The 23,612-nt window shown below is 43.7% G+C and overlaps 1 protein-coding gene across 4 annotated transcripts in view; it reads left to right on the top strand.

The window, feature by feature from the left end:
• Positions 1-23,612, top strand: part of ankfn1b (ankyrin repeat and fibronectin type III domain containing 1b) — a 247,474-nt gene that overhangs the window by 174,153 nt on the left and 49,709 nt on the right. For all 4 annotated transcript variants that reach the window (XM_069180849.1, XM_069180847.1, XM_069180848.1 and 1 more), the window contains one exon: positions 8,655-8,777. In XM_069180849.1, the coding sequence (XP_069036950.1) occupies positions 8,655-8,777 (123 nt within the window). The remainder of the gene's footprint in view (positions 1-8,654; positions 8,778-23,612) is intronic.

The following is a 23,612-nucleotide window of genomic DNA, read 5'->3' as shown; positions in this document are numbered from 1 at the left end:
TTAACTGATAACTAACGTGCTTTGAGAACATTCCAGGTCTTCCGGCTACAGGAATATGATATTTCTGGCAGAACAAATCCAAAAATAAGGAAGCAACAAATTATCTTAAAACATCTGTACACTCCTGTACATAATCAGCCATGGTTCTTGATAATCATATAACGTGAACATAAACAGCTGTAGAAAAGAGCCCAGAGTAATTACAGCACACTTTAAGTTCAGTGTCTGCTCAGTTTTATTTAATTTGATACAGGGTGTGTTCTAAAACGTATACCAAGCTAACAGTTTGAAATCCATTGGAAACTGCATGCAAAAGACATACCTTCTCCTTGTTTTTCAGATCGTAATAAAATTGTTTCGCGATTGAATCTCGTGGCTGTGGAATTGAGAAGCTTTTAATTTTAGTAGTTAAATATTTTCGGGATGGGCTGGAGGATGGACTCCAATAATTTTATGTTTTCGTTTTTGTTGGCAGGCACGAGCAACAGCAATCATTGAGGTTAAATCAAAACCTCACCAGTCTTCTGTCTGAAGCCCACAGTTTCTTTCCTGTTGCGCTGCCAGCAGATTTCTCTGAGATTAGAGTGTGTAGTACAGAACGGTTGAGGTCTATAGTCTGTTGCATTTGCATCCACTGTTCCAAACTGGTCTAGAACTGTTGAGCTTCCTTTCTCCTCTTGTGGGTTTGAGAGCTGAGCCTTGTACAGCCTTGAGCTATAAAAGACATGGGCAACAGAAATCAGAACAGTCTGTTTTCATTCTGATCACGTGTCAATGCTAATGACCTACAGAGCCCAGTTCCATTGTCTTCTGAGCACCGTCAGGAATCCAGTGACTTCAGAACAGTTTCACTGACTTCAAACATTCTGGTTGTAACTCCAAAAGTGCTTACCTCATGTATATGAATTAGACATGAATTATACCACTCTATGAATTGGCTTCATTACTCTTTTCTCCTCCCCACTGATAGCTGATGTGTGATGAGCGTACTGGCGCACTATGGCTGCCATTGCATCATCCAGGTGGGGCTGCACACTGGTGGTGGAGGGGAGTCCCCATTACCTGTAAAGCGCTTTGAGTGGAGTGTCCAGAAAAGCTCTATATAAGTGTAAGCAATTATTATTATTATTATTATAATATTGGCTGAAGCCAAGAGAACACCCTGCTTACAAAAGAGCAAACAGTAAGACAAGACCACCTTTGCCACAGGTGCAACAGACAAAGCAGTGTCCTGCAACACAGAACGCTGCTTTGATAAAGCACATGGATTCAGAGGGACAGTAGCACTGAGCCTTCATGCCAGTGTGATCTAGTGCCACTCATGTTGAGCAGCCCAGCTGTTATTCCTTTTCTGCTACCGGAGGACAGTCAGTAACTGTACTAAAGATCTTGAGGGCCCGCAGTATTGAACAGCCAAGGAGAAGGGAATGTTGTTTGAAATGGAAGATGTAGAAAACGTTTTTCAATGTATAAGATTGAATCCGCTGTATCTGCACTCCTGGTCACGTTAAAAGCTGTTGTGTGTGTGTGTACGCATGGGCATGCAGCTCATGCATGAATAGGGATCTATGGCTAAAATGTAGGGCTAAACCTGTTTCCACCAACAAGGGAGAGGCCTGTAGAATACGTTGCAGAGCTTCATCAATGTTGTGCACGGTTTCCAGTGGCACTGTAGCGACACCCTGGATTTAGGGCTGGGAGAAGAGATTAGAATGATTAGATTAGCCGGCTCATCTTCTAGTCAGAGAGTCGGGCACAGTCGATGGCGAGAGAGGAATCCAAGGGGTAGGGCAGTTTTTTCTAACTTTCCCACGCAGAAAAAAAAAAGGATTGCTGAATTTGTGAAGGGTCGAGCAACAGGCTTACATCATCTCTCCTGCCATCATTTCTGATGTCATCTGGAACAGCTGCAGAGCAGGAGCTGGCTGAGGATGGAGCCCAGTAACCAGATAGCGCGCCTGGCACGGTGCCTGCCTTTGCCGAAACCAAGAGCTTGCATCTCCCCGTCCCTCCCTGTAGATTTTCACGTGCCCCTTTCTCAGGCTGGTTGACCTTAGCTGGAGCGCTTGTTTCACGACTTTCAGGGCTCAGCTGTTATTGCCCACTTGTGCACCCAGGAGAGCACACCCTGGTGCTTGATCTTGAAGGCCAGCGTCTGAAGGGCTGCATTGCATCAGATTTTCTAGGTTTTGTAACAAAATATTAGCAGCTTAAGGCTTGGTTGACTTTAATCTAAATACACAAGCAGTTTCTCTAATCAGACAATTAAGAGCTCAGTAGGGAAATAAAATTCTAAAGCCCTCAAGCACTGGTGATCATCTCCAATGATCTAGTTTCTGATCTTTTTTAAAGGTTACTTTTGTCTTTAGGATCAAATTTCCATTAGGTACCTCTTCTTCAAAGCCTTTCATTTGTAAGTCCATTTTACTTTTCTTTCCTGTTTTTACTCCTTGCTTCTGGGCCCGTAGGGGTTGTGGGAGATGGGTTCAATGGAAAGCCTTGTAATGGCTAAGACATTTGAATGGCGAGCAAAATAAACCAGAATTGCTGAGAGGGGATTAGGGAGGATTGTGATGTAAACCTGCAGGCAGTGAAGCAGATGGCTTCAGTCCTGATGACCAGGCTTCTGAAATTATGTGTTATGATGCTCCTGTACCTGCAGTCAGCCATTTCCATCATCCTGGCTAAAACCTATCTTTCTCACATTTCAGATGCCACAGTCCTTCATCAATCCACTTATGCTTAACTCTGGAGAAAGTGAGAGATGATAGCAGCATCACTAAAGACAACAACGTTCGATTCCCTTATAATTCATATTCATCCATAGGAGGTGAAGAATTGGAGCAGGCGAGACCAACCTTGTTACTTTCGATTCCATTGCAAGTCTTTGCACCACCTAATCTTCAGTTCAGCATCTGAGATAATTAAGCAATTAAGGATCAATCTGGTCATTAATTTACTACAGGAGGCAATGTCTTGTAATGGCATAGAGAGTCAGTGCCATTCCATGGCCGATTCTTGAAGGAAAGTGTGCTCAGCAATGACTGTTGTTCTTCCTCTTCTTCATTTTCCTTCTTTTCTAGCTCTGTGGAAGAAGACTCCTGGGTTCTGTGGAAAAAAAAAAATAGGAACAAAGCTGGCAGACATGCCCGGCGACGCTAATCAGATTTAACACTTTACAACAGAACCACTGCCAGACGTAATCTCCCATCAATTAGACTGCCATCTGAGACTCATTTGACACTTTTTCAGATGATTCATGTTGGAAAATATGCTTTTTGTTGTTTAAATCAAACGGTGTTCTGGAGTCAGTTATGGGGTAGTTATTGTTAGGAAATCAGTGGTGGTGGTGGGGCTCAATTAGATAAAATGAGCAGGGCAACGGAAATAAAAAAGAGCAAGATTAAACCAGAGACCCCACGGATGTGTCTTTCAAATGAGGAGGGGGAGGCTGACTGCTATCAGGGGGGAAAAAATCCAAAAGCACTTTGTTTGCTTTATTAATGAGGGTGGTTGCAGTTATAACCCGACGACTGCTGGCTGGCGCGGATCAGTTACTCTCATGTCTTTGTAAACGTCTGTTTTCTTTTCCCGCTGCCCAAGGTTGTCCTTCGGTGGCGATTTGGCTACAGCCCAGTCGGCACTGTGAGCGCTTCCGCTGACAGCTCAGTGAGGAGAATTGCAGTCCTGACCTGGACCACCCCTGTCACTAGGTCTTGGGAAAAGGCCAAGCCACACTGCCAGATCGTGTGGTGGTTCTGTGATGTGGCATAATGCCCGCAAGGGGTTAAGCTACCCTAAGCCGGATTTGAGAACAGCTTGCCAGAGCCGAAGAGCTCAAAAGAAGGCCTGTACATAACCGCATGTTACTGCTAGCCCAGCAGTGGCCAGCCCTGTTCCTGGAGAGCCACAGAGACCACAGGTATTGTGGGGTCTCCATAAATCATCAGCTGCTGAATTACCTGCAGCTGAAGGGTTATTTTGAACAATGAAATCCATTATTTGGAAACAAATAAGTTATCAGGGGCTTGGGGTAGAAAGAAACCCAGACTTTGTGGCGCTAGAGATGTGTTTTGGCCATTTTTTGTTTTTAATTTTTTGACGACGGGGACTCAACCCTACAACGCTAGAGTACGTACCGCATTCGAAATGGAATGGCACAATCTCCTTTTTTTTCATTTGAGTGACCAAGGGGTCTTTCTTTTAGTTTGGAAAATTCACAGCATTCCGTTTGCTAAATGCCCACCCAATTCGAATTGCTAAATGTTCTAAAACTCAGATCCCCGGAAACAATTATTGTACATGGGAGAGAAGGAAGCATGTGGACATGATCCTCCTTGTTGCAGAGCCAGTTCCTTCATCATCTGACAAGGTGTGAGCTTCATGGCACCTACCAGGAAAGTTTTATACTTACTGGGGGAGTAACATTGCACTCAGTAATGTTACCTGCTGGCTAGGGTATCAGAAAGTTGCAGTAATGCAGCTTTTTCCTGGAAAGCCCTGGCTGACCAATTCCAACCCTACATCCAGAGCCTTGGCTGGGATATTCCAACCCTACCTCTAGAGCTCTGTTTTATTTATTCCAGCCCTGCTTGCAAAGGAAGGCTAACTTATTTTAACCCTACCACTGCAGACTCAATGATAATATATTCCAGGCCTACATCTACACCTAAAGTTTACATATTTTAGCTCTTCCTCTAAAAACCTAGTTGATTTATTCCAGCCCTACATCTAGAGCTCTGCCTGGTTTACTCTAGCCCTACCTCTAGAGCCCTGCCTGGTTTACTCTAGCCCTACCTCTAGAGCCCTGCCTGGTTTACTCTAGCCCTACCTCTAGAGCCCTGGCTGGTTTACTTCAGTCCTGCCTCTAGAGCTAGGGCTAGAATAAATCAGCCATGGAATATATTATGGAAGATTATTTTATTCTGACTGGGCACTCTGACTCTGTCTCTTTCTGCTAGTCCAAGTGTGTTTTTAGTTCTGTGCTGCTGACGTGTTCTGCACCTAGCCAAATAAAATGGAACCATAAACTTGATCAAGGAATTTAAGAGACAGTTGGCCCATGACCCAGGGATTGGGGTTTCACATTGCAGAAATGTGTAACTTGTAAGTGTTCAAGCCATGGGTGTGGAGCAAAGGGCTTTATTGATGCATCCAATGGGATATTTGTAACCACGTGATCAGTGATATTTATGGGTATACCTTCCAGAGCAAACTGGAAAAGAGGCATCATACTTAAGTGAGGGTAGAATCTCGTGCCTCTCTTTGGCTGAATAATTGTACAGGTACTATGGCTCATTTTGATTTGTCAACATTTTTAACTGAGATTAATTCTGTGAATAACTAAAAACATTATATTGATTATTATGTGGGCGATATACAGTATTCGAACAATCTGAAATATAAACAGAATGTAGATCTTGAACTTTTCTGGACTTTACTTTAAAGCTTTGACGAATGAAAAAGGATGCCCCTTTTTTATAACAATGGCACTGATACACAAAAACTCTACCAGATCTTAGGCCATGGACATGTAGAATGCTTTTTGTAGCATATTTTCTAACCACATCTAGAGGCATGGCTGAATGTGTTTCATAATCAGCTCGAATTTTTGCAGCTGAAAAAATGCTTTCAAAATCCACCACATCATTTCAAACGCAACCAGGCTACAATTACTGAGCAATCAAAACCCAATCCTCAAGATCACTTAACCAAGGAATTACGGAGCCTGTACTCCCACCCGGAGCTTCCTCATTCGACCCCTTCTCCTGATCGGAGCTGGGAATGATGTGGCAGTGATAGTAATCCTCAGAATACCCCAGCCGCTGAGGCTAAACACAACTCTCCATGGAAACTAAAACATTTTTTGGCTCGGTGTGGGAAGAGGCCTGCGTGAGTCATACGCCCTTCTTTTTAATTCTTCTTTATTAAAATGGAAACAAAGTCATTTGTTTAATTAGGTGTGAATAACGTGATACAATGTGTCAGCCTGTTCCCAACTCTGTATTTCATGGAGCGTAGAGTCTTGTGCTTTTTTTTTCGTGGCTAGAAAGTGTTTTAGCATCATTATTGTTGTTGTTTCCACAAGTAGCATACTTTTCTTATTCCTATTTCTGCTGTTGGTGTTGTTATTAACATTCTTAGTCATTCAGCTCGCCTTAATCAAAATGCTAGTTCCCTTGTGCATTGCAAAGAAGATGCCACAGCCACTTCAGTAAAGGGTTTCCATATATAATTTAGTTACCCGCATGAGTTCAAGAAATTGTAGTTCGAAAAAAAATATCTACCAAAGGTATGTCTAAAAGGAAACAGACATCTTTAAACTGGAATGTATTTCAAGCTGGAAGCACTATCTTTCAGTCTTGAGACAAAAATCATTTCCTCACCACCATCTGTCAGGGAAAACTTCCCTTGACTTCCTTTTCCCAGAGAAGAGGACTGTTTTGGAATCAAAAGGTGATTTGCTCACTCTCTTCCCCCTTTCAATCTGGAAATGAGCAGCTGGGCTCAGCTCTACGACTTTTATTGGAAGCTTACATGGGGCCGGATTTGGGTGTTCGTAGGCCCTATGCACTTTCATTCCGAAATGTGCAAAACGAGGGGTAAACGCCAATTGAATGACATCGATTGACATGATGCGCTTTAAACTCTTCTCATGCTAAACCACGTGATTGATGGAGCGAGTTGAGTGACCATCACTTCGATACTTCTAGTTTCTTCGACAGCCGCTAGATAGTGTTTGATCATTGATTTAAATTAAAAATTTTGTACTATGCCTACAGTGCCTAATGGGAAATCCGGCATTGAGCTTTCAAGATTGCTGGAACTGAAGTAAGTTTTATACAGCTCTCACCGGTATCTCATGTCTTCCTGAAGTGACTGCTGTGCAACTAGCTGAGTTATAGTCACTCCCCAGCAGTGATGGGCCATTTGTGTGTTAACATTTAGGGAAATAACCCAGGCCTGAACCAGCTAAATACGGATTATAGTGCCCAACTTGTTGTCTGAGAGCGACTTTATTGGTTGAGACACAGAAACACAGAACTCATTTTTGGGGTTGAAACCAATTCTGAATATTTTTCAATTTTACATATATATTTCGTTTATTGGCTAGTTTTGTTTTGGGTTTTTTTTCCCAATTGTTCAGCATCTAGGATACCAGCTCTAATAGTGTTGTGTGAAATGTTTCCATGAAGGCCGTTTCTGCAGATTTAAGTGGAATGAAAAGCTCGGATTGGTTTTGGTTGTACTATTCCTATTCCAAAGTTATTCCTAAGACATTTCCAGCATGTTGTCTGAAAAAGGTTGATTCAAATAACTTTGTTTTCTATGACATGTTCTTAACTAATAAGATTAAAGTTGTGAAATGAATAATAATGTAAGATGTGGTTATGGAAATAAACACTGTCTGGTCTCAGGTCAAGGTCATATCTGTATCCTGGCTTTGAAGCACACAATTGGCTTTTTATAGGCTCCTAAATTCGTATATTTTTACTTCTTCTGTAAACACAGAATGCCAATGGGAAAATAGCCATCAGTTTGTCTTTGGCATCTCATCTGCTTCCACATGACATTTTAAAAATACTTCCCCAGAATTTCTGATGAATTCTAGCATAATATTTAGGGAATATCAAGTTACAGTAATATCCTCAACACCACACACACCCCCTTCCCTAGTCTGTGATTAATGACTTTTAAATTAATTTAATTTGCTGGTTGTGGATATAACAGAGATGGTCTTAGAATTGTAAATTGTTGCCATTAAAACCAAATATAACTGAGTGGAAGACACTAATGGGCTGAAATTAACAGAACGTTAGTTCTGTCGGCGTCTGAGCGTAAGCACTTGGAACATTTGTTCAGCGTTCTGCTAATTGTGCCTTAGAGAATCCACAGTGGATTTGAAGCCATTATCTGAAAGTGTTACTTCTGAAAATGTAGAACAGAAAGGACACAGAGTGTTACGTTTTTTAACCAATCACAAATCTTTCAAACTGCAGACCAGAGCAGAAAAATATCTTAGTCCCTCTATTGGTAATAAGGACAGTCAGAATTTATAAAGATCTCCCACTTAAAAATGTATTGAGGCAACTGTCTCTCTCCACATTCTTTAAAGCTCTTCCTGGATGGACTTTTAAAAGCACTCGTTGGATTTCTCCAACTTTGATAAGTTTGTCAAGACAATCAAAGTATAGCCTATGTGGATCCTGTGCAGAAGTTCACCTGCCTAAAAATAAAGTCACAGAAGTGTCTGATCACCCAAACAATAATCAATACTCTCTAGGTGCACTTACTGTTTAGTCCATTGCTCTTCAGTGCATTATTGCTTTGTCCATTCAACCCTGCACTCCTGTCTCTCTGTCACGTCTTAAATTGCCCTCCTGGGATGAATAAAGCATTTTGAATTGAATTCATATCTTATTGTGTGTGGAAGAGGTGGTGAGGTGGGGTGGGCTATTTTTTCTCACTTATTCTTTTACTGTCTTTAGAGCTGCCTTTATCATTGATCATTCGTTTTGGGAAGAAATGATTTCGGAAAGGCACAGAAATGTAAAGGAGCCACTCAGGGGTGTTTAAGTGGGTGGAATGCCAACCTGCTTTTCCTCAATATTGACGCTGGCGTAATGGCGTCTCGTCTGTGCTTCCCCTCACAGGCCGGAGTCTGGGATCTCCAAGTTCACCCAGCGGCTCTCCCTGAAGGACCGGCAAACCAAGCCGGAGAAGACAGGGGGAGAGAGGCCACCACCCTACCGGAGACGGTCACTCAGTCTGGACTGGTAAGGAGAAGCCTCCTCTCGCTACTCTTACTCAATCTTATCTTACAATGGGGATGTATATAAAGCAAACCAAAGATGGAGTAAACTTCCTCAGACTCTTTTAGAACGGGTTAAAACGATGCCAAAATGCCAAGGTCAAAACAGTACAGCGCATCCCTTAAAGACCTTGTGTGTCACGCCCGCTGTGATGTAGACTTCAGCTGACTCTTTGCAATAGTGTACTACAGTTGCCTCCCAACATCCAACTTCATAATATATTAGAAAATCCCACCATGTCAACCTGAGTAGAAGTTTACTTTTGGGAGCTAAGGGTTTTTAAGTCCACCCTTGGGATACACAAGGGGAGAATCTCAGAGCGATTTGTATGTATGGTTGTTCATCATGAAAGGAAAATAAAACCCAGGGTAAACAACTAATAAAGAAGATTTATTTTAGGATTCTTCTGTTTCAGTATTTATCATAAGCTTCCAATGTGTTTTAAGTGAAGCAAATCATATTTCACGCCCATGCACAGGCAAAAGGAACAGAGAAAATCAGAATGAAACCAGTTGTTGCTGAATGAGTGCAGAAGGAAGACTAATAAGGATTAAAAGCTCACTGTGAGGTTTCATCAAGACTCTATGGGATCCTAAAAAAGAGCTGGTCTGATAGCAACCATCTCTCTGCTTTTGGTACCCAGCCAATCTACAGAGTTTCTAGTTGTGAATGAGCTTCCTGATTCCCTGGGTTCCCTCCAAAATCTTTGCTCTCTCTTTGTCATTCTCCTAGTTTATTTTATTGGTCAGTTTTGACAAGCATTAATGCTCTCATTAAACTCTTTTATTAACGCAGTCCCAGAGGCTGCTGTGGGGGGTGTGGGGTTGTGGTGTTCCTGAGAGGGCCTGTCTGCCTTCAGATGATCAACGTCAACATAGTTCTGCCACACCAGCTCACCTACGCTTGTAAGAGTCCAGGTTCGGCTGAAACAGGGACTTTGAAACTGCCTTTCACCAGTAGCTGTCTTTCTTCCTCACATCTGAATCTTTCCCGCTAATCAGCCTCTGTGCTTACTCTTTGGGACTCGGAGTGCGCCAATTCAGGATTTCCTCAGAGAAAAAGCGGTGCGCCCTTAGCACAACAACCCTCCCAGAAATGAGAAATAGAAATCCTGTAATTCTGCCCAGGAGTCTGATTGTAGGAACTACACAGAACGGGACAGTGAGCACAGCATGGAAACTCACTAAACCTGATCATGTAACAGTAGCGTGAGCCTTTGGAGGATTGTAGCACTTATATTGAGATCTACAGAATAAAGGCTCTGTCTTAGGGTACCACTTACAATTCCTTGCTTTACATTTTTTGAATGTCCAAAACCAACCCCAAACTAGCCCAAAACCAAGCCGCAGGCTGTTATAAAACCAACTTATTTTGTATGCCTCGTTTTATGTCAGTTTCCATGTCCACTAATATGGCTGCCCTGCCTGGTCAGTACTAGGCTTTCTGTAATAAACTGTAACCTTTTAAATCCCTCAAGGGGCATTCAGAGTCTTTAGCATTACAATTTGAGATGTCTTGTTTTATGGTGTGGGCTATAATTGTAAGAAGGTTGAAAATCTTTGTCCCCATTGCGCTGAGAAGAATTTCACAGTGGACCAAAGAGGCACGTTACTCTATATGGATCTCTGCATTCCTGTGGGTTTGGCGGAATGATTCCCTGGCAATTCCATGCCAAAGGTGACTGCACACACGTTTGGAATTTGTGATTGGCAGGTGGGTTGAAGTTTTGATCTAATCCGGGCCTTTAGTTGTAAGCCTTTATATTGTACGAACAATATAAAATCCTTTTTTGATTGCAATGATGTGTAAGGCATGTTCTAAATCACATATAGATAATTAACAACGACAGCAGGCTCCCAACACGACACATAACGTTCTTTAAACCAAGAGATCAATTCGCTTGTTTGTGTAAATGAGTTCAAAAGAAGAAATGTGATTCAGTTAGATAAAATTGGATGATGATGATGGTGCGCTTGTACTAGATTAACCTGTTTAACTCTTAATCAAAACAGGAAGTGTGTCTCTGGTCAGACAAGATGTTTTATTCATTTAGGGAAGAAAATAATCTTAAATGAATACACCTTTGTGTAAAAAAAACATTTTATTACCATTTTGAATACAGCTAAACACAACAAAGAAAATACAAAACACTTCCAAAATTGGAAGTTCACAGGAAGTAAGAAAAGGGTAATTAATCAAATTCCAATTACAAGGAAAAATATCTGACCCCATCGTTGTGGTTTTCACAATAGTAGAACTGAGTGGAGACATCCTTCTTTCCATGAGAATAACTTCTGCAAATGGAGGCCACCAGGTGCAATTTAGGGTGCACAGCTTCCACCCATTCCCATTAAATTTCTGGCTAGAGTTAGGCTCCCAAATAATAGACATTGTGCCCGAAGATTGATGGTCACCTGGGAATCACCATTGTGTCCCCAGCATTTCCACCAGTGACATCCAAAAACACACGAGTCATGTATATTCAAAAGTGCTGTCTGATCCTAAATCATGTGTAGAGGGGTAAAGAGTACTTCTGGAGTGCATTTGTGCTAAGCATTTAGAGAAAGCGAAGGTGTTGTCCCAATCAAGAAATGTCATCTGGTTTGTCTAGTTCTCTGTCCTGTATAAGGATAAGTGGGGCAGGGACATATTCATATTCAGGGACAAATTCTTTGATCCGTAGTTTTATAACACATCATCTGTTCCCCCAAATTGTGCATGGGTAAGGAGAGTAGTCCTACAGAAGACACAAAAAGTGGCACAGCTGCAATTAGTGTTGATGATTGAACACAAACTTGGCAGTCAACTAGCCCAGTAGTGGTCTCACTATTGGCAAGGCCTCATGGGGTGACTTGCATTGCTTCTGCTATGCTCTCCCTCTGGAAACCATGGCAACTCGAGGCAGACTCCGGGCAGACATACAATGTCGTCAGATTGGCTCCTCATCAGGTCGATGTTTCCCACGACACCGTGCGACTCCCAAAAACTCAGGAACGCACCCAGGTTGAAGACGCGTAAAAGGGACAAAGTGAACGTTTGCGAAACGGAAGGTTGGGCTTTCTAATGCGCCGCTGGCAGCAGAATTCATCTGCTTGCTGAGCCTCCCCCTTCAATGAGGAAATTGTGCAGGAACCAGGCTCTTTGGTTTAACTTGTAGCTCAGGTCAGCTTGTTGTGATTGGAGCCAGCTCAGGTTTGCAACAAAACAGTGACTCGTCAGACACTTTGGTGCCACAAGCTGTAAGAGAAACTGCTAAAGGAAAAATGGGTGAATTTGCACTTTGGCTTTAAAACATAATAAAGGATACGAAGGAGAGAAGGCACTAGGGACCATCTTGCACATGCAACAAACAACACCTGTAGAGATATTGAAGTTCTGTCTGTGTTTCATAGCTGTGTGTTTAAAACAAGTACCAAGATTCTGCTTGGTAATTGAAAGATCATATGGCTGGTAATAAAAGGACAATAACAGTGGTTAATTACATGTCAGCATCCACACTTTATTAAATCCTTCTATCTTCTTTAGGGGGGAGAAGTTAGGTACTGGGTTGCAATTTTGAATGGTATTTTGATTCAACATTGTTCTAGCTGAGAGATTTCTGGGCAACACCTGTGGTGTGACCTGCATTGTCATCGACTGCTGGTTTGAAACCTCTTACGGTACGTGGACCAGGCTGAAACTGGGCTGCTAGTGCACATCACCCAATTGCCTGCTGCAGTTCAGCAGTGAATGAAAAAGGTTCGCCTATTTTTTGTAAAGAATTCCAGAATACCTTGGGATGAAAAATGTTCTGCAAATGCAAGGAATAATTATCGGTTACAATAATATATGGACACATAATAACATGGATATATGACATGTACAGTGTTAAAAAGTGTCATAAATATTTATGGAACTGCTTTGAACACACTACAAGTAAAGCCTTCAGTAGGAAGACACGAACACTGCAAGTTTCTAACATCTGTGTCAGTATTTTTCCATATTTTATCTTTACAATTGCACACTTCCTTTTGAAAGTTTTCAAAAAATGGAACAAGAAATGGCTGGGGAAACGTTTAAGGTTCAGTGATTCGGCTTAGCTGATATCAGAGGGCCAGTTCAGTTGTCTGGTGGCACCTGCCTTCTTGATCTCACACACCCAGTTTCTGAACATTGCACTCCGGCAGGTGGGAACTCGACAGCAAGTGGCAAATGACTTAAAGCCACTTTGCACAAGCGTGAAAGTTCTCGTACACACAAGTGTCTGTTCTATTAATTATCACCCTCCATTGCCTGCTTTGTAGGGCCCTGTCTCATTGTTGATATCACAGTTCGGGCATGCCTCACAGATTCGGTCGTTAGTAACCTGAGACACTGTTATGTCAAACCGCAGACTGGGTTCCGTAGGCAGTTTGTCAGCCTCAATTTGTGTCATTGTGCTGCTTAAATGGTCTTATCATCCACCTGGCAGACTTACTATGTCTTACAGCCTGTATAAAAGGACAAAAATCTGCATTGTGAACCCATGCTCTTTAGTGTCTCTGCAGCGTCGGAGATTCTTCTGCTCAGGCAGCCCGCAGGAGAGCTAATATACTAATGTAAAAATAAATAATTGTCATTCTTGTAATTGGAATTGGTAATCATAATAAATCAGGTCTCGAGGGGGGCAGATGGGGTGGCTATTTGGATGTGGCACTTTACATAAAACATCTTGAAGTGCTTTGTGGAGAAAACAAGCGCTGTTAATTATTTTTGAAGGCAGTGCGGCGGGGGAGTACTATTCCACATTCTGAAAGGGAGTTCTTGGTGTCTGGGCTGGAATGACCTCTGAACCATTATAATTTATCCCACTGGAGCCGAATTCAAGGGCCAAATAATAATCTGGGCCAAAACACAGTCCAGCTGTTAGCTCTCTCCCATATAGTTCCTGCATCTCCTGTTAGAGAAGTAGGATATGCCAGTTTGATATGCCAAGATATACGAGTTTGTACTGTCGGTTTGATGGCTGTTTGGGCCCCCTCACTCATGAACTAATAGGAAGCTGAGAAGAGGGTTCTGACTGACGTTTTTCCATTTCCAAATGGAATAAATAATGTTGTCTCTGGTTGTCAACCAAAAAGGCACCAACTGAGGACACACATGGAAACTTGCAAATAGAAAATTCAGCACCCGTACTAGAAAACTTATGCAAAGAACGTTTTCTTGCATGGAGTGAAAAGCCAAACCCCAATTTGGAAACAGTCAATTTGTTGCAGTCAGAGAGAAGTCCAGGAAATTGGTGTGCTCTCAGCATGACATTTTCTTTTGTTGCTCTATGAGTCCTGTTGTTGGGGCTTTTGCTGAGCAGTGTGTGGTAAGATCCACACACTGGGGATGCAGTGGCTCTGTGGCTAAGGATCTGCGCCTGTGGCTGGAAGGTTGCTGGTTCGTATCCTGCGGCCGGCGGAGGAATTCTACTTTGTTGGGCTCCTGAGCAAGGCCCTTAACCTTAACTCTGTTGCAATGAGGGCACAGAGCCTGATCTGTTTTTTGCAGACTCTCTCATGGCAAGACATAGCGTAAATAAGGAAGTTCAATAAACAACCTTTCCTTGGATATGTTTGCTGCACAATGACTGTTTCCACCCAGCAAAGTAAGGTCTCAAGATTGAGGTGTGTGGCGAACATAGAGGAAGCAAACATTTTGAAATAGAACATAATAATAATTAATAATTCCTTACACTTTTCCTGTGGGGATCTCTCATCCAAGCTTCAGTGGGCTGCCAGTTGTGAGTTGTCGGGCGATATCCAAACCTGGCACCTTTGAGGTAGGGCTGGAAAATGCTGCCAGAAGTTGTTCACCTGGACCGTTATTTCACGAAAATCTTCTGGGCTTGGTAGGGTGACAAAGTGTGGAGAATGAAGGGGCCGACGTGGAATGATGTCACCGAGATGGACATCGGAAGTGTGACAACAGGGGAAGGGGTCAACATGCATGTCGCCATTATTAGAGCCAGTGCCGTTGTGTCTTTGTGTGCATCAGTGGTGCAAATAAAGTTTCTTCGGGGGGTCTCGAGTCTCGAGTCAAGAGAGTCCAGAGAGAGCGGGATGGTGCCCCCACCTGGCAGCCACCTCCCCTCACAGCTACAGTTTCTCACATTTAGTTGGTTAGTCTGTGTGCCGATGCCAACCATCAGTCCCCTTCGCCCTCACCAGAAAAAACACAAACACACACACACACACACACACACACACACGAGAGACACAAAGCAAATAAAATCTGCCTAAATTAAAACCTTCTTGGAAAACTCAGGGCACAACTCCTCATGAGAACAAAGTGGGAAGTGAGGTCCTGGAAGCTCCTGTTCAGTGGAAGTGGATGGAGGCGAGCTGAGACAACCAGAACTTTGAAGATACAGGAAGAAGAGCTTTTTGCACCCATGTCGCTTCTTAAATCTCTGTTGCCGCACATGACATTTTAAACAACTTCAGGGAAGAATGATGTCAACCGTGCCTGCAGTGGTTTATAACAATTCAAGGGCTTTCTGCAGGACTTCTACTTAGAAAAATTAGACAGATACTCAGGAAAACTGACAGTTAAGACAACCGCAATGGCAGAAACTCCAAAAGTTCTTTCAGTATAAAAGTACTGTACAAATTGAAAGGAGCCTGCTTTGCCCATTCTCCCAACCAGTTCACTTTAAACGTCTCGGGTGAGCTTAGGCAGTTTAATTAATTTATGGAGTGCAAACTCACAGATTGTTTTTTTTCCAAAAGGCTAATAAAAAAACTTGAAAGACCAGGCTGTAAAACTGCTTGTAAAAGAAGTTCCAACTCAAAATCACTGCCACCATGATAATCAAAATTCTTTTAAATTCTTCGGCTGAATGGTCTCAAACTGAACTGTAAAGTTGGTCAAATTTGTTTAACAGATTTTACTTCTGGCTTTTCGCATATTATTCTTTGTCCTTGCTGTGTCTTTCACAAAGCAGTAGCCCGATGCTGAACAAAGAAATGAATGTAGTTTTGCATTCAATACAGCAACACAAGGCATAGTTGTTTTTTTCATACATTTTGAAGCTACATGACATGCTAGTTGTGGGAATGATATGACTCACCTTGGTAAATAGCAATATAGCATCACATACCTGCATGTGTTATGCAATGCATCCAGTTTTATCGGATGATACAGGTATGTTTCTACTGAAAGGGGTTCAGTTCCTTCTCTAAGAAGGAACACTTAATGATACATCCCTCCTCACATTTCAGTATGTGGATTGGTACTGTATGTGCCCAAACAGCCAGTGTTATAATCTGAAGCACAGCATCCGTTGGGTGGAAAGGAAAAACAGTGGCAGAACTGACAGAGTAAAGGCAAGGAAAATAAGTACATGGTTTGTGTAAAGCAAATTCTTGTGGAAGGGCTTCAGTGCAAAAGAGCAACGCATCAGTAAAAAATTGTATTGGCTGTTACAATGTAGCTTAATTAACGTAGTTTTTCTCTGCATGTTTTCTACTGCTTGGAATCACTGAGGTTCCCCCCACCAAAAACAAGACCTGCTGTCTGAATGAGGTCTAATCCCTGGTTAGATAGTTTATTCAGCCTCCTCTTTCAGAGGAGCTGGGCTCAGTCTGGGCTGCTGTCTGCAAGCCTGCCTCTCGTCAGAAAGTGGAATGCTGGTTTCTTTCCAGGGAAGAAACCTGGACCGATGGGAAAGGAGGTGGAAGTTCCTAGAGGGTTTTTGAGATGTTCAGGTAAATTGCCGTCAAAGTAAATAGATGGCCAGATTACGGGTAGTTCCCTTCTCTGCCAGTGAAGTAAACATGTAAACAGGCCCTTCAGTGTATATCCCCCAGACGGGAGGGAGGCTTAGAAAGCATTTGGTTTCTGGGGAATGGAGAGTCATGGCAAGAAGCAGGGGTATTTGTGCTTACCTGTCTGGTGGAAAGATCCAGGGAGAGGTTTCGGATTCCCCCGGAGTCTCCCAGACTGCTGAGGATTGCTCTTGCGGATGCTGGTCCGTAGCCGATGGGATTTACAAGCTGGCTCGGCTGCTCAGCGTCCTGGGCTCAGGTTACCGAGGAAAGCCTCGCCGTCAGCAGTCGGAGAGAGAGAGCAAAAGGGAGTTGGAGAGCAGAGGTTCGCTCACATGTGCTTGCTGAAGCATGTTCAAGCCGCGACACCGAGTCATCGGGGAACCTCTCCAAGTCTCCCCTTTTCAATATGGTGGAAAGTCAGTCTGAACATTAACGTTATCCTGAAACTCGGTTCACACCTTCCCCCTTCTCTCAACGACAGACTTGTTTTCCCCCGATTCTCTCTATTCATTTGGAGGTTTCGTTTCACACCTCTCCTCACCTCTCTCGACCTCGCACCACTTGATTGGCCACTCGGCCTCTCCCCTGCTCCCGCCTCCTCCTCTCTCCTGGCTTGTGTTTTCCCACGCTATATTATCTTTGCCGACTGCCCTATCTTTCTCACACCTGAAGAAGGCTCCACGGCCGAAACGTTGTGTTTTCTTTCTTTTCTTTTCAGCATGGAATTAACCCATTTCTTGTTCTTTTGCAGCCTACGCATGCTGACACAGCTCCCCACCTGAACTACTTTAACATTGACCTAATGGCTGCTGTTCATTATCCCTGCCTTAGTTGCTAACCTTGACCCTTCTTCCTTAACGTATTATTAATATCACGCCTGAGTGCTATCCTTGATGGTCTCAAGTATACATCCCCCTGCAGTACTATTGAGATGAAGACAAAACCAAGACCTTCACGCTTCCTAAAAGCCAGGTGTGAATAGAAAACCCAGAGAAAAGCCATTCTTTATTCTTCCTTCGAGTGGAAAGAAAGAACTTTAACTTCTGGGCTACAGGACCTTTGCCTTCCTTTAGTGTTTTTTTTTGCACAGACAAAGCTGCTGCAAAGATGGAACGATGTTGTGTACACAGCCTTGACCCTTCTCTTTAATCCCACACTACAATGTAAGGCGTTTTGCAAGCAACTCGGCAGCTTTCGATGCCCGGTACATTATTATACTCTATACTTGTGAGCTGAAATAAACACTGATGTTTCCTGCATGGCGAACTGGTGGAAAAACAAGAAAGGTTCTTAATAGAGCAGTAAAGCTGCATCATACAGCATGGCTAAACACACTAGTGTAACCTCATTGGAAGGACGGGTAACTGTAGCAAAACAAGGGCTCTTTGAGGAGATTTCTGCTGGTACTGTTGATTAAGGTAAACAGAGCCACCACAAGCTTAGTAAGTCATCAAAACCCCATGTTGTCTCCCAGTCCCCCTACTCCATCTCCAAGCTGAAGCTGTGTCGTAGTCTCTCATTGCAAATTCCTGAGTCTTGAGTCCAGATGCGACAAAGGCCCCAAAGTGTTTTATAGTAGAGGCTTTTAAAACCTGTAAAGGATCTGATTGAATTCCGATTCATTCAACATTGAAAGCTGCACATGGTGAGTGCTTTTCTATTCCGCCCAAAACTGCAGTCTGTTAAACTGAGCACTGTCACTCACCGCTGATTGAGAAAGACTCCACCTAAGCTTAGTCACTGGCTGGTGTGGATGTTCCTTCTGCGATGGCACAAGCATATGCTTTAAAGAGTATAAACCACCCCAAACAAAACAGCTCACCTAAGGAACTGTCAGTGCTTGTATCGGAGTCTTGACGTGATTTAACCATCTGAATTACAGTCACACCTCGCACTGCAAGTGGTGCCTCTGAGCTGCAGAGGGAGAATCGCAGAGTAACCACAACAGTGAGGGCTACAGCTCTGTGAGTCAGTGTCAGCAGGGCATTGCCCACTCTTGTCTACCATTATGTGGCTCGCCAGCACTGACCACGCTCAGCTTCAATGGGTTTTTAAAGGCTGATGATGCCTCTCCCTCAATCCCATTGGGACCATCCCCATGGCGACTGCTGTCTGTCCGTAACCAACCGCTGAGGGATCTACCTCCCCCCCCTCTACAGAACATAACAGGTGGCAAGCCTGCCTCCGGGCGCAGAAGGCCAGCGGAAAGGTTAATCGCTCAGGGGTCTGTAGGTATTTCACTAGTTCCTCGCTGGGAAATAGGCAGGGCATTTCCTCGCATCACATTAAAGAATCACAGCAAGATCAGGCTTCATTCCAAGTACTGCATTCCCTCTTCCGATTCTTGATTGGTAGGTTTTTTTAGAAACATTCTTTTTGTTATTGAAAGGCAGCCCCTGTCTCTACAGAGTTTGCTCCCACTCACTTGACTGCACTAAACATTTGGTGCTGCACATGAATGGCCTATGCACTTTTGCTACCATTTTCCAATCATGGCTAACGTACAGCAATGGGATGCCCATAACACAAGCCTGAGGTGTAGCACTATGGGGAAGTATACCGCTGCTACTCTCTGTGCTGCTTCCTTGATAAACCTGCAGAGCTCCCGAGGATGAAGTACATGCTTGCAAGATTGTGCCTTGAAAATTTGTGCCTGAAAATGTAGACGTCTGCATTTCAAGCCACACTATCAGTTGTATGGAGTGTTTCCACGGATCTGGTGCTCACTAAACTGGGATCATCACATCCCCTTGAGTTGGATTATGTTAGCAAAGCCAATTGCCGTAACCATTTCGGTTAGTGTTAGGAAGAGGATGTGATGTCATGAGTTGCAGTTGGCAGGTGTTTTACATTAAGCACAGCCATATTCTCTGTTTCACTGACTGGGTGCAACTGTGAAATGATGGCTTCTAGCATGTCCTTTTCATTTTTGATGGATTGACTGGAGCTCACTGAAATTATTTAGTATGTTTGGTTGACAGGTCTGTTTCTCCTCAGGCATCTGGGTAGGAAACTGCTTATGGCTGCAATTTGCATTGTGTGCCATTTTTTTTGCATTGAATAAAAGTTTAATTTTTCCATCAGCCAAGCGGTGAAGTGCCTGCTCTTCTTGTCTCTCCTCACGAGAGCAGGAATATCTCAGCATTGCAGTAATTGAAATTTGATTTACTTTTTCGACCCAAAGAGCATCAGATGTACCAGCTGGCGAGCAGGGTTAATTCATTCAACAGCAGCACAAACAGGGTCACTTCAGAAAGACCTCAGTCCTACAGAGATTTTTTTTTAAAAAACGATGTCATGAGAGAAGACAGAAAATTCTCCCAATCTGAGATTCCTTCACAAACATAACATTTACCTCTTTACACTGGAGTCTGTGGTTATTTGCTCCCTAAAAGAGTACTCGGTTACACAGTACCGAGTTCAGTACTTCTGCTTACCTAGAGTTTACTCCAGAACTGATGACAAATTAACCATTTTTCTGTCATTGTACGCATCTGCCACCAATTGTGAGCGAAATGAATCATCCAGCATTTGACAGAAAACATACTGAATTTATGGCAGAATAATTCTTGGCAAAAATGCACAAAACACACTTGCCGCTTTTAAAAATGTGCAGCGTTACAAAGGAACTAATTTACAATAAATAGAGAACAATTCACATAAAAGGCTCATTCATCAGATATAAGATCATTGTTCCTACATACAACTTAGCTGGCTATCTGGTTTTGGTCCAGCGAAGCTCTGGCTTCTATATTTGAACCAAATAGGAAAAGGCATTTGTTGTGAGCAGTGGTCCATGCTGGAAACAAATGAAAGCATAAGGATGTCTTGTGTCAGCAGGAGAGCATGGTCAGCCCTTGGATAGAGGTTTCAGGCAATTCTATTTTGCTCATAGTAAAACGTCTGGCATGGACCTCCAAAATACTGCTTACCAAGGATATTGTTGTTGATGTTGTTGCTTTCGTTTTCGGGGGAATAAAATAGGGCTCTGAACAAAAAATGAGAAAAGCAGTCGAGGCTTGAGTCACAGGAGGCCCGCGCGTGCTGTTGAAGGTGTCTGAGGGCCAGCGAACGGTGGTTTTAGTTTCCCTGTCTCTCAGGGGAGGGTTACGGAGTGCGTCTCCCCCAGGCCCTGCTCAGCCTGCCTTCTGCTGTCTTGACGGGTGAGCTGGTCCCCGCCGAACGAGGGACGGCGCTGGAGTGTGTGTTGTCAGAGTTTGTTGCGTTCCCATGCCAACTCCGGTGCGTCTGTCACTTGGGGTCATGGGGCTAACTTGGCTCCCAGTCTCCTATAAGCAGATAAGACCCGGCAGGGAAAATATGTGGATCCTAGTAACACTGTCCCCCCTCCCCATTCCCCCCACCCCCACACAGGCCTCTGTAGCCTGCTTGCCTCCAGTCAGTCTGGTGCCAAGAGTCAGATTTCAGAATTTCCTTATACAAGCCACATTTAGAGCGCAGAGCCCTCTCACCATCCCCAGCTCTCTCTCTCCCTCCCTGCTTTACTCTCAGTCTTCCTTGTCGTCAGCACAGGACCTCGATTTCTCTCTTTTTTGTGTTTCTCCTGAGGTGCTCAGACCAGTTCTCTCTGCTGACCTGATCTGTGGCCTATCTACCTTGGGCTTCTACTAGAAAAAAGAAATACTAGAAATACTAGAATAAGTTGCTCATCTCTCTGTACAATCAGCAACTTTACATTTTGACCCATTTTATATGGTTGTGTCTATATTTGTTAAATTGAGTGGGATAAATCTAATTAAAGGTGATCGCCAAGGTATCCAGTTTCCTTATCTTTAAAGGCTGGCATAATTCTCCTTTTTTTAAAGGTGCAATCACATGTTTAGGCTACCGCTTCAATACAGTCCATTCGTCACTCAGCGAGACCCTGGGCATAGCGCTGGCTTCCTGCGTCAAGCGGAGGCGATATCCTTCCCAGCATGCTTGCGAAAAAGATCGGTTGAAATTTTAGCAAATTTCTGGCAAAAGCAAAGTGGTGGAAAGTCCCGAGTGGCTCAGCAGGCAGGTAGAGCTCTATGCTTCAGGCATCGCGGGTTCGGCCTGGGTGGTGTTACTATAAAACCTCATAAAGAGTTGTGCATAAATGACTGAGCACCCCAAGGGTGGGGTCAGATGACGTTCTCTCAGCTTACCAGCAAACCGTGACTGCTATGGCTTTACCCAGGCCCCTGATTGCAACGATGTCAGTGAAAAACTGCAGTGAACTCCCCTGTCACAATGGAGCTTACAGTGTGTGATAAGAGAAAAAGGCGACAAAGGCAGGTGGCAGTTGAGTCTGATTCTCTCCCCCGCAGTGCAGCCATGGCCGCAAATGGGGGGTGGATGTAATAGAAAAGAAATTGCAGTTTCCAAATACAAAAATGCTTGATTTTAGGCCCATGAGCAAATTTGGTTGTTATTCTAATGTAGCACTGTGGGGAAAAAAGGTTGACTAAACATACTGGTATTGTTCTGGTTTCCTATAATACCTCTTTGCCTGTGGCATTGATATCAGCCTTCAGAGTGAACATCTGCATCAGATCAAGGTGGATCTTGTCCCAGTTGTGACTGTTCTTCATTTTTGTGCCCAGTGTTGTGTCACACACACACTGTACCTCTGTCCTATTTTAATATGGCTGGGCTCTGTAGTTGCCCTATGAAAGTTATGACCATTTTGAAATTTCAGTAATATGCATCATGTATCCTACAGTATTTAATTTGAACTATATGTATAATGTATTCTGTTCAGGCATGGTGCCAGAGCAGTTAGCACTACTGCGTCACAGCTTCTGGATCTTAGGTTCACTTCCAGCTTGGGTTGCTTGCCAGTGTGGAGTCTCACATGTTCACAAAGACATGCTGAGCAGATCTGATTGGTCTAAATTGGTCTTCTCCAGGGGAGAGTTTCCAGGGGGTTTCATATGTGGGAATTTCTTCCCAATCCAATCAATATTGACTGTGATTACAGAGTGAAATGGCACATAATTGAATGAATGGTTTTCGTTTGTCCCTGGTCTAATGCTGTAATATTGTGATCTGCTCCTGAAATGGGGGTTAGCTCAGCGGCAGTCCCAATCAATGGCACAGTTAGCTGTAAATCTGTGAGATTGCTTGCTTGTTACAGTATCTGCTTTCGGTATCTTCAGAAAGGGGAACACTTTACAGGAACAGAAACGGGCTTCTTCTTGCTAAATTGTAGTCCAAGTGGCTGTTATTGAGTCCTCATTAGTAGTGCTGAAATGAAAGTCAATGGGATTGTTTTCCATCTCCGACCTCCCTGTCCCCACCTCTAACATGGCCCGAGAAAGCATTGCTTTTATGGGATTTTGTGTTTTTTGTAAGGTAGGGGCACTCATACCTTTAGAAAAGCTCTGTATCACTGATGTCGCGATCAGTGTGCGCTTGAAGCAATGATCATAGCAGTGATGGTCATATCGTTTGATATATCTCCATTTTCCTTCGTGTCTGTATGCATGTGGTCATTTAGATTGCTGGCCTCATCGGATCTCAGGCTTACCTGACGGCATCATCATACTGCACCTGAGCCATGTTTTGCCCCCCTTAGGACAAATTTGCCCCCCGCCCCTCCCCTCCCCATGTTGCTGCATGTCCACAGACCGGCGCCAAACTGGATCGGTCTGGACTGAGGGCTGGAACCAGCTGCCCCTCTGATTCAGCGATGTGCCCATTAAAGTTAGCGTTGGAGGGCAATGTCTTCCCCATCTGTTAGAGGGCAGGATCCAGACCACTGGAGCTTCTGATGCTGATTTCAGCTGTTAGTGGAACATCCATCGTGGGGACTAGACCTCCCTCCCCCACCTCCCCCCCATCACCACCACAACCAAAGATTTATGGGGGCTGGAGGTTGTGGCGGCAGACAGCCTCATATTGAGGGGCCTGGCTGTCAGCAAATAGCTGGCCTGAGAGCCTCATGTGGGCAGGAGAGTTACTTTTAGCATTGACTGCAGCAGTGGAGAGAAGAAATCAAAATAAAGAGGGGCATCGGTGATGACAGGCTGCCAGGACA

The sequence above is a fragment of the Lepisosteus oculatus genome, chromosome 19, assembly GCF_040954835.1.
Source record: "Lepisosteus oculatus isolate fLepOcu1 chromosome 19, fLepOcu1.hap2, whole genome shotgun sequence".
Lineage (NCBI taxonomy): Eukaryota > Metazoa > Chordata > Actinopteri > Semionotiformes > Lepisosteidae > Lepisosteus > Lepisosteus oculatus.
Note: the sequence above shows the minus strand (reverse complement) of the source record. Positions and strands in the feature narration are given on the sequence as shown.